Below are 17334 nucleotides of genomic sequence, written 5' to 3' on the forward strand. Positions count from 1 at the left end.
CCCCTGCCTAGCAGGGCCACCAAACATACACATTTACTAGATCAGGTTGCCCAGGGCCCCGTCCAACCTGGTCTTGAACACCTCCAAGGACGGGGCATCCACAACCTCACTGGGCAGCCTGTTCCAGGACCTAACCACCCTTCTAGTAAAGAACTTTCCCCTAACATCCAACCTAAATCTTCCCTCCCTCAACTTAAAACCATTTCCCCTAGTCCTGCTATTATCAGCCCTTTCGAAGAGTTTACTCCCCTCCTGGGAGTAAGTTCCCTTCAGGTATTGAAAGGCTGCAATGAGGTCACCCCGCAACCTTCTCTTCTCTAGGCTGAACAAACCCAACTCCCTCAGCCTGTCCTCATAGGGGAGGTGCTCCAGCCCCCTGATCATCTTTGTGGCCCTCCTCTGGACCCTTTCCAAAATCTCCATATCTTTTTTGTACTGAGGACTCCACACCTGGACACAGTACTCCAGATGGGGCCTCACAAGAGCAGAGTAGAGAGGGATGATCACCTCCCTATCCCTGCTGACCACCCCTCTCCTGATGGAGCCCAGGATCCCGTTTGCTTTCCGGGCAGCCAGAGCGCACTGCTGGCTCATGTTAAGTTTCTCATCTATCAGGACCCCTAGGTCTTTTTCAGCCGAGCTGCTCTCAAGGACAACTCCTCCCAGCCTGTACAGGTGCCTGGGGTTCTTCCGGCCCAAGTGCAAAACCTTGCACTTTGCCGTGTTGAACCTCATTAGGTTCACCCGAGCCCAGCTTTCCAGCCTGTCAAGGTCCCTCTGAATGGCATCTGTTCCCTCCACCGTATCGACTGCACCACTCAGCTTGGTGTCATCAGCAAACTTGCTGAGGGTGCACTCCATTCCCTCATCGATGTCATTAATAAAGATGTTAAAGAGCACCGGTCCCAAGACAGACCCTTGAGGGACGCCGCTCGTTACCGGCCTCCACCTGGACATAGAGCCATTGACCACCACCCTCTGTCTGCGGCCTTTCAACCAATTGCTTATCCATCTAGTTGTCCACCCATCAAATCCACCTCCCTCCAATTTGGAGATGAGGATGTGATGGGGGACCATGTCAAAGGCCTTGCTCAGGTCCAGGTAAATGACATCGGTCGCCTTCCCTTCATCCACCAACGCCGTCACTCCATCATAGAAGGCCACAAGATTAGTTAAGCATGACCTTCCCCTGGTGAAGCCGTGCTGGCTGTCTCGGATCACATGCTTGTTCTTTATGTGATCAAGCATGTTGTCCAGGAGGATCTGTTCCATAATCTTCCCAGGCACAGAGGTGAGACTCACCGGCCTGTAGTTACCCGGGTCATCCCTGCTCCCCTTCTTGTAAATGGGAGTGACGTGACCCTTCCTCCAATCATCCGGGACCTCACCTGACAGCCACGACTTCTCAAATATGATGGAGAGCGGCTCAGCAACCACCTCAGCCAGCTCCTTCAGGACCCTGGGATGCACGCCATCTGGCCCCATAGACTTATACTCATTCAGTCTAAGGAGGCACTCTCGGACTTGCTCTACCCTTACAGTGGGGAGGGATTTACCTCCTTGGTCCCCACATGGAGGTATGGGGGTGCAAGACTTAGGGACGTGAAAAAGACTAGAATCCTGGCCACCAGTGAAGACCGAGGTGAAGAACTCATTCAGCACCTCAGCTTTCTCTTCATCTGTTGAAGCCATTTCTCCTTTTAAATTTACCAGAGTAGGCACGCCCATTTTGGCCTGTCTCTTCTGGCCAATGTACCTGTAGAAGGTTTTCTTGTTGTTTTTCACATCCCTCGCCAAGTTCAGTTCTGCCTGCGCCTTGGCTTTCCTGATCCCACATCTGCAAGTTCGGACGGCATCCCTGTATTCTTCCCGGGTGACACAGCCTTGTTTCCAGAGCTTGTACACCCCTTTCTTCACCCTCAGTTCTCTTAGCAGGTCCTTGCTGAGCCATGCCGGTTTTCTACCTCTCCTGCCCACTTTCTTAATCAGGGGAATGGAGACCTCTTGTGCTGCCAGGAGGGCATCCTTGAACAGTAGCCAGCTCTCCTCAACGTCCTTATCTTTGAGGGCAGCGCGCCAGGGGATCTTGGCCAGCATTCCATTGAATAGCTTGAAGTCTGCTCTTCTAAAGTTGAGCATCCTGGTCCTGCTCTTTGCCAGGCCCACATCGCTTGAGATCACAAACTCAACCAGGGCATGATCGCTGGAGCCCAGGCAGCCTCCAACCTTGACGCCTTTGATGATCTCCTCAGCGTTGGTGAGCAGCAGGTCCAGCAACGCTTGACCTCTGGTCGGTCTGTCCAATACCTGAACCAGAAAGCTATCATCAATGGATTCCAAGAGCCTTCTGGAGCTCTTGCAGCTCGCCGTGTGGTTTTCCCAACAGATGTCAGGATGGTTGAAGTCCCCCACCAGGACAAGAGCCCGTGAGCCAGACGCCTCACGCATCTGGAGCAAGAAAGCCTCATCAGCAGCCTCCCCTTGATCAGGTGGCCTGTAGTATACCCCTAATACCAGCTGACCTTTATTAGTCCCATCTCTAATCCTAACCCACAGGCTCTCAACCTGTTCTTGACTGTTTCTCATGGGGAGCTCCTCACAGTTTATCCAATCTCTGTTAGTTAAATAAGTTAAATATCTTTAACTTACTTACATCAGTCTTAGCATTAAATCAGCTTTTGCACAGAGCTTCAGTATAGAGCAGTAATTCCATTCCACAGAAAGTGGCAAGACTATGACATTTATTTTTGTTTTGCCTTGGAATGAAAATAAAGCATTCTTATATTCTGTGCAGAAATACATTCTTTCAACGTCCAGTCTTTCAGAAGTGTTTGTAAAGTACTGAAATGGTTTGCGTCACAGATGCTGAATTTCTTCATACTGAAAATGTTAACAGTGAAACAATTTAACTTTTTTTGGACCAGTTAAATTCAAGAATTTCAGCTGTCATTTAGGATGTCATTTAGGAGTATCTCTGCACAGGAACACTTGTCCCTGTTACGTACAAACCAAGCTTCACCTAACCTTTCTGGCTTAGATATCCAAGGGCAATGCATTGTGATGGTGCAAGCTCCAGCATGCCTCACTGATGACCCAAAGTTCTTGACAGGACTTGAGCAATTCACCATGAAACAATCCGACAAATGGTTTGTGTTCCAGCTGCAGCACTGGCATTTTGTGGGTCAGGATGGAGAAGCGTGAGAAGGCATCTGGAAAGATAAAAGTGCATAAAAGCTCTGGTCATAAACATGTTAGTGCCTTGGCCCTCATGCTCTCTTCTCAAAACTTCACTGTGCTGTTGGGAGAGTAGGACAGGTTTAGAAATGGAGCAGGTTGGGAAAGTAGGAGTAGCAGTCTGGGGTATCTGCCTTCTCCCCAAGCCCATTAGTGAGTGAGAACATAGAAAGGCCTTGGGTTCAGAGCTCAGTTGTGTAGAGCTTTTGATTTATTTTAAAATGAAAGCCATGAAAATGAATTTTATCATCTGTGTGGTGCAACTTTTAAATGAAAAAAAACATGAAAAAATTATTAGCCCTGAAGTGTAATGTTTCAATATTTCTTTTAGCTCTTTCCATAAGGTCTGGTTTCAGTATAATGATGCTGACTATATTAGTAGAATGTAGTGATAGCTTTTAGCCACAGGTTGGCTATATTTGTACACAGTATGGATGTTTATCACACTGCATCTGTGCTAGCCATACGTTCCTGCTTTGAGGAGCTTGGGGGTATCGTTGACCATCGCCATATCCCTTCAACATGAACTTAAAAACAAGCTAAAAGCAAGCTTATATGGTAAGCTCACTTCCAAAACAAATTGCAAATGTTGTCCAAGAGGTTTTCCACAATAGCTTTCTCTGTATGTTGGGCAGGACGACAGCACAGATGATCCAGAAATACTCCTTGGACTCTTCCTCAGGACCTGCCCAAAAAATTCATCTGACCTTTTTGTTGCTCTTGGTGCCAGAGTTCATATGAGAGAGATTCTGAAAAATCTCTGTAGAGGTATTCTCTGAGAAAAGTAAATAGAATCAGTGTGATGCAGTTGGTTATGGGAAGTCCCTGTCTGTTTGTTTGTTTGGGGTTTTTTGTTTATTTATTTTCATGATATTTGCAGCTGCATTTGAAGGAGGGGAAGGTTGAGACAGTGTCTCATCACATAATTCCTTCCAACAGCAGCTACAGCCAGCAGTAATGGCTGTTCTCTTACTGAGATACCACACACAAAAGTAAACATACTTAAATGTCTGTCTTTCAAAAGAACTTCTGCATCCATGTTAGTTAGAAGAAAACAGTTTTAAAAAGGGAAGCTGTGTTTCACACCAAATTGCCATCTCCTTTTCCAGATGGCGGCAGTTGATTAACCACACAAACACAAGAAATAGACTATTTGGTCAGCCAATCAACACACTAAGAGTAAACAAAATTATTATGGAGTATAATCAGCAAGCTTTTTTTCCATATTAGACTTTTAAAAGCAGGGGACATGAGGGAAAGAGATGTTTCTTGTGAGGCAGGAAATTGTCTCAAGCAGTGCTGCCTTCCTTCTTGTCCTTTGAGGTTCATGCTGGAGCCTCAGAAAGGCCAATTGCTGCTGAGATCCGTGCCTAGAGAAGAAGGGGTGAAGGAAAACCCACTTCTCTCAAACGCATGAACTGGTGCATACTTGCTGCATTAAAAAGATGTTACAAGTTCTTGTTCAGAGGCTGTTGAGCTGGAGAGGTGGCAGTCTATCTAAATATTCTTTGTCGGCGATGAATATTTAAAGATGCTGTTGTCACCCCTTCAGCAGCAATACTCTTTAACTCATGTTGGGAACCAATCTAGTTCAAACAATCCAAAGTCCACCAGGCAGGGACAGAAGACACTCTAACATTATTTCTAGGAAGAAGCAAAATATTTGTAACTTATAATGATGGTTGTCGGTGTAAAAGTAGAGCACTAACTTCCCACCACCATGAATCCATCAGACAAGAAATCAGAATAAACTTGCCTGAGCATTTTCAGTTCTAGGTGTACAACTGTAACAAATATTTTTATAGCTGTAAGTGATTTACAGAAAAGTCATGGGTTCACTCAGATCTAGGGGTTTCTGCATTTGCCTTAGCAACTTTCTTCTCACTACCAGCCTTACATTCTGAGCTCTAACTAACCAGTGTCATGCCCAGATGATGTTCTTGAAGATGAAGATGGATGAAGATGAAGAAGAGCTCTTTGTCTCCTTGGACATTAGGAAAAATTTCTTCTTAGAAAGACTGGTGAGGCAGTGGCACAGGCTGCCCAGGGAGGTGGAGGAGTCACCACCCTGGAGGTGTTCAAGAAATGTGTGGATGTGGCACTGAGGGAAATAGTCAGTGGGCATGCCAGTAATGAGCTGCTGGTTGGAGGACTGGACAATCTTAGTCGTCTTTTCCAACCTTAGTGATTCTCTGATTCACCTCCAGCAATGTGAGTTTTGTAACTTGAAGTTACCTTCATGGTTTGTGTCTACTCCTTTTGCTTCCCAGAATTCATACAAGACTTCTACAAATGCATCTTCTCAGAGCAAAGCAGGAATTGTCTGTTTCCTTCATGCTATATTTACCTGCTGCATTTGAGAATGAGGCTTCTGGAGTGGCTTGTAATGCCTCTACTAGCTCCACTTATCTCAGAGAGAAAGATGCTGGAAGCAACACTACAAATTCATCTCTGTCTGTCCTGGGAGCATCACTGTGGGGGGAAATCCTACAATTGCTGCTGGCAGTGCAGGCTTTGCAAGATGAAATAAATCAATGAATAATTATTGCAGTGGCAGCCGGCAGCACAGCTATGAGGGCGAGACAGGCAGTACACACTAATAGGCTGGGGGAATCCTGTCTTGTCAGTTTTCATCCTGCTCCATTTCTTTCAGCAAATAAGATGCATCTGCTTGCCTCCAGCTCTCAGCAGACAAAGTAAACAGTCATGCTACAGCAGGTCACAGTGTGACTTCATGTGAGTAAACTGAACTAATCTGATGCAATATGCATTCACCCAGCGAAAGGACACCCAAGACAACGTGTTGAGGGTAGCTAGCAAACTCCGCTGACAAGGAATGTCTCAGCAGTAAGTCAGAGCAAAACAGGAAATGCCAAGTGAAATTGCCAAGGTGCAACAAAACACAGTGATAAACACTGGAGCCAAAATAAAACAACCTCTCCTTATGTAACCTCCCTTTCCTTATCCTTCATCAGACAATATCTGTGTCATTTGTGCAGTCATCATCTTCCCTCATTGCAGTGTCCAGCTACCTCAGGAAATGCAGCAAATATTCAAGGCTGACTGCTAGAGTTTTGTGTATTCCTGACTCTCCCAGGAAATAACAGGGGCATAGATCGGGAATCCCTTCTGTCTGCAACTTCTTGCCATTCATATGCTTGTTAATGAGATCCATCGGTTATCACTTATTCATGTGTACAGTGACAAGCTGCTTGATTTGAAATGTTCATTTGCTGGATGCTAGCCATAGTTTTCAAGGAAATCAAGCTATTTAGCTTTTAGATTCTCTGGTAGCTCAGGAACAAAAAGCTTCTTCAGTAGTAAATGAATGTATCTACCAGAATACAGTGTTTTCTGGATTTCACAGTTGCAAACAAAATTGTGAACAGCTGTCTATCTTGATGTGTATAGCCATATATTGATTATTCATTGCAAGAATACATGTTTTTCATTAAGAAATTATGTTTTATATTATTCTTGGATTTATTATAGATATTAAATGATAAGAAGAACTATTTCCTTTTTTTTTTTTTTTTCATATACTTCTTTCTGTAATATATCTTATATATTTTTGTAGGTTGAGTTCTTTTGTGGAAAAGGCATTAAGCTTCTTCTATGATATCTGTGGCTTTTATTCGATGGGACTGATCATTTGTGGACCAGGGCAGAGGTTGTTTCTAAGTTAGGACAGAGACACATCTAGCTTAACTGGTGGCACAGGAATTCCTTGTTTGGGAGCATAGTCTACACTCTCCGATTAATTAATGAAGTGGAATGTGTGCTGTGAAAGAATAATCCAGATACGTGTCCGATCAGATCAAGAAGGGTATTCACCCCTCACATGTCATATGACTTCTGTTTACCCTGGACTAAAACTAAGGAAACTTGCCTTCCCTATCTCATTAGAGACTGGCCTAGCACAAGTGAAGATGAAACTTCTGCATATGACTTCAGTAGAGACTGTGAAGATGTTCGGCAGTCCATTAGCTTCATCCTGTTTGAGGTTGTTTGGTTTTTTTTTTGTTTTTTTTTTTTTAAATTTATTTTTATTTTTTACTATTTTATTTTATTATTGTTTTTTCTTTCTCCTGAGACTTAATACTGACCATTCATTTCTGACTGCCATAATTAGTCAAGGCAAAGGGCTGTGTTTATTTTCGTAGACGAGCCAATGTCAGGGTATGGCAACTCAATCATCTGGGCAGCCAAAGTGTTCGAGCAGTCCCTGGCATGGTTTTGGAGCTGGCAGACTGGTCCTCTTCGAGGCAGATCTGGGCATGGTTCAGGAAATGGTACAGGCCAGGGACTATTCCCAGCAGACAGCTTGGATGCAGTCTGTCTGCTGTGGAGGACAAGTATGTTTAATAGCATGACATGGGTCTCTTACCATTTGCCTCAGGGCCAGAGAACAGTTGTGAGCACATTTAAATTACCAGGATGGAATAAGTAGGAGGCACTCTGTATTTACCCTGTATCATGAATTGCTCAGTGCTCTGGCAGCACTGCACAAAGCATCCAAGGTAAGCATGAATCTGATCCAAAACCCACTGGAAGCAGTGGAGGCCTTCTGTTGTTATTAATGAGTTTTCAGTCAGACTGTAAATGAGCACTAAATACTAAAAGGAGTATTTGAAATAAAAAGAGCATAAAGGGACAGATGTAAGTTATGGATGTGCTTATTTTTAAAGAAAGAAAGGAAAAAAAAGGGCATTGTCAGAAAAGTAAATTACAATTCAGTCAGGTGAGCTACTGCTAGGTTTTTAATAGCATTTTATTTCTCCTGTCTTGCTGCAAAAAGAGTGTATACTAGTTCCACCTAAATGCTGATATCAATCATTGATTTATACTTTGTTTCAGATTTTATTAAACAGGCTAAATATACAGTTTCCTTATCAAATTAATTGTTCCTAAAATGTTTCACTATTGCACTGTAGTCTGTCATCTGAATAGAACCTGTACTAGTTTATTTTATAATTTGGTGATAACACCATTAATTCAGCCTAAATACTGCTTATGAATTAACTGTAGTGTTTGGAAATAATAATTCAAGAATGAAAATAGAAAGCAGATATAGAATCATATGTTACATCTTGTTCGCTACTGCCATACTCTGAATTTATTACTTCAAATTAAGTGAAAATATGTTCCTCTGATGCCTTATGAGTTTTAAACTCTTTAGTCTTTTGAAGAACACTGAGACTACTATGCAAATGTGGATTTCACAACCTGCCTCTTTTGCATGCATCTTTTTCACTTTTCAAGTATTATTGATACAGTTAATTATGGGCTTACTGGAATACAGAGCTTGCTTGTAAGGAAATAACTGTTACATTTTCATTTGTTTTACTGTGATAAAAATGCTGTACATGACCCTGCTTTCAGTTATTAATTATTCTGCAGTTGAGGGGCAAATTCTGCCCCCAGTCCATATACATCCTTATTGTCCATATGTCTTCATTAACTGCAAGATTAGTCAAAGCAGAATTTGACTGAGTCAGAGATAACTTTTTGGCACAGTGAGTTTGCCAAAATAATAGTCCAAGTGCTGCTCACATTTGCAAAAAATCTGTATATTTTTCACTTGGAGCTTATATTCCTTCTGTAATCATGAACTCCCACTGTGCTCTTACAGCTGATACCTCTCTGTAGCTAGTGTCTCACTAATAGGCATGGATGACTCTTCAAATAACATTCATTACTGGCTGGCAACTGGTAAAATGCTGTTACTAAAAATAAATAAATAAATAAATAACCATAGTAGATACTTCTGGTCGATCATCCAGCCATCTGGTGAGAACAACAGAGTACAAGTCTGCACAAAAAGCTTGGGTTGGTGAAGATGTGCAACTGTAGGAACCATAGTTTCTTCTTCTCTTCTGAAGTATCTGTGATAGTTCCAGAAGGCTGATAAGGGATGAGAGAGCTGTGTGCTGTTGTTTCTGTAGGGGTTCATGGCAGCAGGAGGAAGTAGTCTTTAATGTGGAGAAAGATCTAAACTTCTGTATCAGATGTCTGAGAATGCATGAGGGTCCAGTGAATTTCAGATGAGTATTTGATGGATAAAACTATTTTTCAATAACTCTTATTGATAAGTGTTATCAGTGTACTTCCCTGTATGTTCTACATCTGTCCACAGCATTCCTGTATAAGAAACTGCTGTGCAGTGCTACTCTGTGTGGAACAGAAGTGTTACAACTAGAAGTCAGGAGATGGATTTTTTATGCTCAGTAGATGTTTCAGGTAGTGGGGAGGCAGCAAAGAGGGACACCCAATTCCAGCCTGGATTACACAGTGATCCTATGTAAGTTCTGCAATGCTGGACAGTACCCTAGTTACTCTTGACTAAAGTATCTTCTTATTATCCTATCTATAAAAGAGATTTCTGTAAGAAACTCACCCATTTTACACAAAGTCAAAAATAAATAAGCAGTATGTATTTGCTAGGGGTAAACTCCAGCCTCTCCAGGAGTCTTTTAGAAGTTAGCCAACATACATGTTTACACCTTTCTCAGAGATTCACGTCTGCTTCAACAAGGATTTGCAGATGCCTATGTATAAAAAAATCAGTATAATCACCTTTATACAATCCAGATTGTTTTGAAACAGACTATAGACTACTGCCCACAAGATTAAGGAAATAAGGCACTGCAAACTGTATTTTCTTTATTATAGCCTTTTATTGTTTAAGATGGAGAAGAGAAGGCTCTGGGGAGACCTAATTGTGGCCTTCCAGTACTTGAAGGGAGCTTACAAGCAGCGGGGGTAGTGACTTTTTAGACAGTCTGATAGTGATAGAACAATGCGGAATGGTTTCAAGCTATAAGAGGTAAGGTTTAGATGCTAGGAAGAAACTTTTGCATAGAGGATGGTGAGGCACCTGCTGGCACAAGATGCACAGAGCAGTTGTGGATGCCCCATCTCTGGAGGAATTCAAGGCAAGGTTGGATGGAACGCCAGGCAACCTGATCTGGTTGCTGTCAACCCTGCCAGTGGCAGTGAGTTGGAGCTAGATGATCTTTAAAGTCTCCTCCAACCTAAGCCATTCTATGATTCAACGATTTCATGATTCTATGATTAAGTAACTGATGATGTACATTTGTTACAGAGACTGAATGGAGCAAATGGGATAGTATATCTTTATGTAAATAGCTGCCCCAAAAGGTATTCTGTTTGTCCACTACTTGTTTCTTCCAGTTTATGACGTGATTTTCTCTCAATAGTAAATATCCACAATGCTCTGTACAGTACAAAGGAGAAAAGATTTATATATTTTTTCTGAGCCCTTCATGAGTTCTGTGAAAAGATAACAATGTACCCATGAAACAAAAGGCTTCTACAGACTTGGAATGCAAGAAAATATTGTTCCACTTGTGCAGTCAAATGAATTGCAGATGTCAGGCAAATCAATAAATCTTTTGGGTATCAAGAAAAATAAGGATCCCAGCCACTTCCTTGGAGACTCTCTATGTAAAAGGTGGCACAATAATTATGTAGGTGGATTATGATCTATAGGCAAATGCACTGACTATTAACATCCAAAAGTGACATTTCCTTTTCAGACAAATTAAATGCAAGCTGCAAAGACACATTTTTCAGTCAACTTGCTCGCACAAAAGCTAAATCAGGCATGCTCTTATAATTGTGCTGCATGAATTTTCTAGCTCAGGCTCCAGTTCTGCCGCCTGCCCCAAATCATTTACCGAGGTAGAGGTGGCCTGTTTTCTTCAGTACATAGCACTTTTACCTAAATATGCAGTTTATGAAACAGCACTACCAAAATACTCCAATCAGATCTGGCAACAAGTAAGGATCAGGGAATGAGGGCAAGAAAGGAAATAAAAGTCAACAACATTGAAATGTTTTATTCTGACAGCTTGGAAATGAACTTTTTGACTTTTCAAGACAGCTTTTTTGTTCAAAAAGGAAATGTTAAGAAAGATTCAGTATTAGATAACTGAAAGCTAAACACAACTAAGAAAGCCCTTTTCAATGAAAGGAAACATTTTGAGTCAATCAAAATAGAAGTATAGTTTTCATTTCATTAATTCATTTCAAAAAAATGTTGGTACTTTGTAACTCAAGGGTTTTTTTTCAGCTTGGGCATGAAAATAAGAGTTGACTGTGCACTCAACATTAAATTTGAAAATCTGCAGGAAAAGTATCTGTAAATTGTGAGAAATTATTTTTTTTTTTCTTCTCCCCTTATGTGCTTGACACTTACTTATAAGTATATATTGCATCTTTGAGAGAGCCAAGAATGTCACTGGACATATGAGTGAATGCTATAACAGTGGTTTTAATAGCTAGTCTTTTGACCTCCTTTAGTCGTTGCTCTTATTATGAGAAAACTGAAGCAGACCCACCCAAAAGCAAGCTGTTTGAGGACTGTCAGAGGAAATATTTCCATTTTAAAGTTATAAATGTACCCAGATGAGCCACTACGCATCAGGCTTTCAGCTAATGCCAGCTCCCAGTGGGTGGAGGAGGCTGGGGAACTGAAATGGAGCTAGCCAGAGAGCCCTGCCAGTGCAGCACTTAAAGCATTCTCACTGGGGCTGCCACAGAACAGCGAAGTGGGGATCATCCCAGGTGCCAGATGAGCAGTGGGACCATTCCTGGCCTTGTCTCCCAGCTCCCTCAGCTTTCAGTCAAGATGGAAAGAAGAAAAGAGAATTTTGCCCTCCTGTTTGAGGAAATATGCACTGTATGCAGCCTGTGATCTACTCCAGGACCAGAGCTCCTTGTGGTATCTTGAATAAATTTAACTAGACGCAATGACTTGAAAATCCAGAATGTTATAGAAAGTGACAACTGATGGCTGGAAAGCCCTGAGGCAGGGTAAATAGTGCTTGTGGGGAGGCCTTGCTGGCAGAAATGTTGCTACTTATTGTTTTGTGTTAAAGGCTGTCTCATTTTTCAAGGGAGGAAATAAAAGAAAAGAATAAAGCCACGTTTTAGCTGTTATTGTTATGACCTGATGTGATGGTGAAAGACATTGCAGCAATGACAGCAGTATGCGAACTTCTGTGACATAGAATAGAACCTAAAATAAGATCAATACAAACATGTGGAGTTTTTTCAGCTAATGTATATATGAAGAGAAACAGTACAAATAAAATTTTGTTAAAGCTTTCAATTTCATAAACTTTAAATGGCTACAGGTGGAACACTAGCAAAAAATAGAAAAACCCCACAGAAGTAATTTACTTGAACCTTCCACATTTATCACTGGTCTAGTGAACTTAGTGATTAATTAAATTGATTTGATAAAGTAATTTGGTTTCTCAAAGTTAATTGTGTCTATTTCTGTGTGAAAGCCACTAGCAAACCAAAAGCTGACAAGTCTTTCCTCTGTGGCAGGTGCTGAAACTAACCTGAACTTGAGGAGCAGAGAAGATCCAAATGCATCAGATACTGGATCAGAAACGCAGGATAAAAATGCAAATAACCACGAAACTCAATCTTCTAATCCACTGTCCAGTTCTGTGACTGCTGAAAATGGAAATTCAGTATCAAATGGTAAGCATTTTTAATCCCAAATCTCTTCTAACATAAAATTGCTGAAGTGCGCCTTTCAGTGCACTTTTAAAGACAGAGTCAAGCCGGAATCTCTTGAGTTGTGAATTATCTCTGTTTCTGGAACTGGCTTAACTTTGTGTGTATGAACCGATAAGCTCATCTGCAATAAAAGCTGAATGTGAAAAAGATAATATAGCCTCTGTTGAGGAAGTTGTAATTACCTCAGCTCCAAGTCTGTAAATAGCCTAAGGAGAACTGAGATTTCTGGCTTCTGATTCTATAATCAATAAAAATGGAAGAGAAATGGAAAGTCAGAATCTCCTATTGGTACAAGTGCCTTGTTAGTGAATGCAAATTGTATGTAATTGCAGTAAGATGATCAAAAAGGTGCAAGAAGAATGACCTTTCAAGGTCCTACAAGCATAGTCCTAAGGTTATAACAGCTGTACTAAGGAGAATCAGATAGTGCGATTACAAAAGTATGAATGTAAATTGAGACAAAAAAAAGTATTTATTTTGATGGGATGTGGAGGAGCAAATGTCTAAATATATGCGTGGCACCACATATAGCTATCCTCCTACCAAAAACTTAAATCTGAATATGGTTTACCTAAATAGAGCAGTTGTATTGCCTGTAATGCTAAGGGTGGACATACACATAATGTAGAATATAGTTGGTAGCTTGAGAACAACACTGGAAAAATCAAAGGAATAAAGTATCAAGTGAAATACTACATTTTTTTTCCCAAATATACTATCCTTAAAAAAAAATAAATAAATTGAAAGCTAGAGCTGTTTAATATGCATAGGTTTGAACTGAAAAATCAAGCTTATCAGGAAGATTTCATTTCATGTTCCAGATACGCTTTACTTAAAAAATCCTCTGGTTTTGAAATGAAAAAAATCAAACTTTATTACTTGAAATGAAGCATTTCAAAATTAAATAATTCATTTATTTTTTTCCCAGGAAAATTTATTCTGCAGTTGTTGGCCAAAATAATTTTTTTTGCTCTTTCTGATAATCAAAGCAGAAAATTCATCCAGTTTGAGAAGTTATAGGAGTGTAGAGGTGCATTCATTCCTGTGTGGAACTGGGAGCACACTGTAATAGAAGAAAAAGGCATCTTTGTCCATTATAACTGTGTCCCCATTTGTATCAATACAACAATTTAGGGAGGAGGGAGTGTGTTTTCAAAATGTGTAACAGTCAGACTGTTATATTAACACAAAATCTGTGGGTAGACCAAGACTTTGATTCTGTTCTATGTAGGGTTTTAATCATATATTCTGATGTCCTAATGGGACCTGTGGGAGATCATTTTTTTATAAGAGCAATCATTTTATCCCCAGATCCCTTAACTGGGAGTTTAATTACAAAAGCTGCATTTTTATTTTAGCTTAGAAATGAAGTGATGCTTTATGTTTCTAATTTGTGATGATTATAGTTAAGTTAGCAAATGATCGCAGTTCCTGAAATAAATGGTCGTTGCTTGAATAGAAGGGCAACTGGTAGGTAAGATGAGTGCTTTTAATTGTGTGAAGTTTTTATTAGTGTGTTTGCAACCACTAGTACCCAGGGCTATTCACATTGATAACACACTGGATCTATTATGTATAAACAAATTATTTTTAAACTATTTGTAAATGGAAAGTTTAATCATAAAGGTGTAATGTTGTGCAGTGGAATTTTCCAGTAAGGTATTTTTTTTCCATTAAAAAACATCACTACATCAAACCTAGACTTTCTGTGGAAAGTTGCTGATTTTGATGCAGCTTTCATAAGGAATGGTTTTGGCATTCACTGTAGACAGCGAGCAGGAAAAAAACTCCTTTTAGGTCTCACAGTATCCCACTGGGCAAGGAATTAATATTATTTGTAGTATTTTAAGGTCCAAATCTACATTTTTCCTATCAGGCTGTTGTAGAAATGTTACAAACTTTAGCTTTACCTTGACACAAAAGACCAAAATAAAAAAAAAAAAAATTAAAAAAAAAAAAAAAAGATTTGTGATATGGAATTCCACTTTTCCAGATAACATCAGTAATAATTGAAAGCACCAAAAAAAAAAAAAAAGAAAAGAAAGAAAAAAAAGAAATTTTCAGTGTACTTAACTTCAGTGTTACATAAATTGTAAAACACCTTTCTTAAAAGTAAAAATCCTTCCAAGATTCAACTTCAACATCTTCGTGATTCTGAAATCTGTGTGAAATCTCTAAGCAATACCTATATACCTACCTATTGCAAGGTGCCTGCTTTAGCAGGGGGATTGGACTTGGCAATCTCTTGAAGTCCCTTCCAACACCTGTGATTCTGTGATTCTATGATTCTTTGATTTTTGAATGTTCCATGAGATACTTCATTTTTTATTACTATATAAAAGATTCCTCTAACTTTTCAGGGAGTAAAACTTGAAATGTGTTATTAATTAGTTGATGCCGAGATTACAAAACTTGTGAGCATAAAATAGTTTGCTTCCCATTGCTACACAGTGAAACCGTGTAACCTACTTTTCATTGTTAGTAGGAAAACATAGATTTATGCAACATCACACGAGGTAATACGGAAAGCTGTTTCTTTCACTGTTAAGAATGAAGAAAAGCGTCAGCACTGTTTCTCTGAAACACCATGAATCTTAAAGTCACTATGGTCATAAGAATAGTCATCTTGACTAAGATGTTAATCTTATGTCTAACCTGATCATTCTTTAGAAAATCATTACTAAGCAACTAAAAGACTGGCTAGCTCAGCGTCCAAACAAATTAATGCTGTGTTGCTCTGAGAAGCTGAGTTTAATTTCTGGCACTGCTGTTAGCCTGCAGTTTTAGTAAGTTTCTTTTCTTATTATATAATGTAATCCACTTCTTGTTTTTGTCTATAATATTATTAGCTTTCTACAACTCTGTACTATGACCGTGTGACCTGACTTCTACAACCTGCCACACCTAGCAGACTATTATTCTACAGTAAACCTTTTCTAAAAGAAACCTTTTTTTTTCTTTTTTTCAAACTATTTTCTTGTCCAAATGCAAACAGTGATCAGAAAGCCTATAATAATCTTCTGTGTTACAGTGTCGAAATCTATGATCCTAAATTGCTCAGAACACCAGAGTAAGTGGGAAACAGACACAGCAGATAGAAATGTTGTGAAATGCACTGTTGTTTTTTTCCACCTGTTACTTAATGGGATATAGAGGAGTTTATTCACTTAATTATTGAGTGAAATGATTAAATTTGACAACTAATAAAGCAATTGAGGTGACTGAACCTTCAGTTAGTGAAAGAAAGAAATTGCCCGGGCATATGTCAGTTTTTTACCCCTAGTGGAGTGCTGTAGAGGCACTTACTTACTTCTGTGATCCAACTGAAATCTAGAGTTGATTCTATGTAGATGACACTGCCCATTTGGACCACAGGAGACTGAGTATGCTGCATTATGCCCAATGGGCACACATGCTTTGCACTGTGCCAAGCACCCGGCTCCATTGGCATCCTGCTGTCCCTCCAAGGAAGTTTTGCTGCTTGTTTCTCTTCATCTACATCTGAGGCCCACTGTTTGTTGTGTGGAGATACATGTGAATGGACTCACTGTATAATTCATGTTGGTCAGCTGTCAAGAACCTGACTGTTTCATTAAGAGCCCTGTGCATTATTCTGGTGAGGGGATGAATCTTGCCTAACTTACCTGCCAAGAAGGTGGCGGTTTTCTCTAAGCAGGTCATCTGTGGGCTGCAGTCTGCTGTGTGGAACTTAGCACTTGATCTCAGCACAGTAGGCAGTGAGTTCCCATCAGCCTAGGAAATCACAGAATGGTGTCACAGCATACAACCTTACAGAATGTTCTTGTGACACCGACATGAGCACTTACTGTAGATAACTTGAGAATAGTTTAAAGAAAGCCCACTCCTGATGACAGAATTCATACTCCAGCCTGTAATTCTCATTAACCTGTGTTCTTGTAATTCTGCCCTTGCTAAATTGATGCTTCCAACCTTGTACTGAATTAAGCAAGGTCTTATTCAGTGCACAACTATGGTATCCAAATATTTACTTAGGTGCACGTAAAGGAAAACTTTTAAAGTGCAATCAACTACTCCATTTATCTTTCCAAACTCCACTAAGTCTCTGCTTGGTCTGTGTTGACATGCTGTTGCCGTACATGGAAACTTTATTTATTCGATAAGACTGCTTATCAAAGTGCTTTTCATAGGAATAGAAAATCACTGATATTAGCTCAAGGCTATCGTGCACCATAGATCTTTAAGTGTATGAAAATAATGCAAAAGCAGTATCTTTTTCAAAAGCACTCTACTGGTCTAGGAAAAAAATTTGTTCTTTTACTAGTGTCTATAATTATGCAAATAAATTACAATATATTTTTAATTCAAGTTAAATTAAGAACATAACATAAAAAGGCATTCTGCATTAAAATGTGGTTAAATTTTTATCATTGCAAAAAAAATATTGTGTGTTCATAGAAACATTTTTAGAAGGAAATCTCGATTTAAAACAAACAAGCAAACACATTTATTTCAAGCATTTTTTTTTTTTTTTTTTTAACCGAAATGAAGTGGTGTGTGCCT

General features: G+C 40.0%; 1 protein-coding gene across 7 annotated transcripts in view; it reads left to right on the top strand.

Moving 5' to 3' along the window:
- Positions 1 to 17334, top strand: part of MYO16 (myosin XVI) — a 329444-nt gene that overhangs the window by 295450 nt on the left and 16660 nt on the right. For all 7 annotated transcript variants that reach the window (XM_085552537.1, XM_085552506.1, XM_085552526.1 and 4 more), the window contains one exon: positions 12595 to 12753. In XM_085552537.1, the coding sequence (XP_085408663.1) occupies positions 12595 to 12753 (159 nt within the window). The remainder of the gene's footprint in view (positions 1 to 12594; positions 12754 to 17334) is intronic.

The sequence above is a fragment of the Coturnix japonica genome, chromosome 1, assembly GCF_054131305.1.
Source record: "Coturnix japonica strain WE chromosome 1, WE-NBRP24, whole genome shotgun sequence".
Taxonomy (NCBI): Eukaryota; Metazoa; Chordata; class Aves; order Galliformes; family Phasianidae; genus Coturnix; species Coturnix japonica.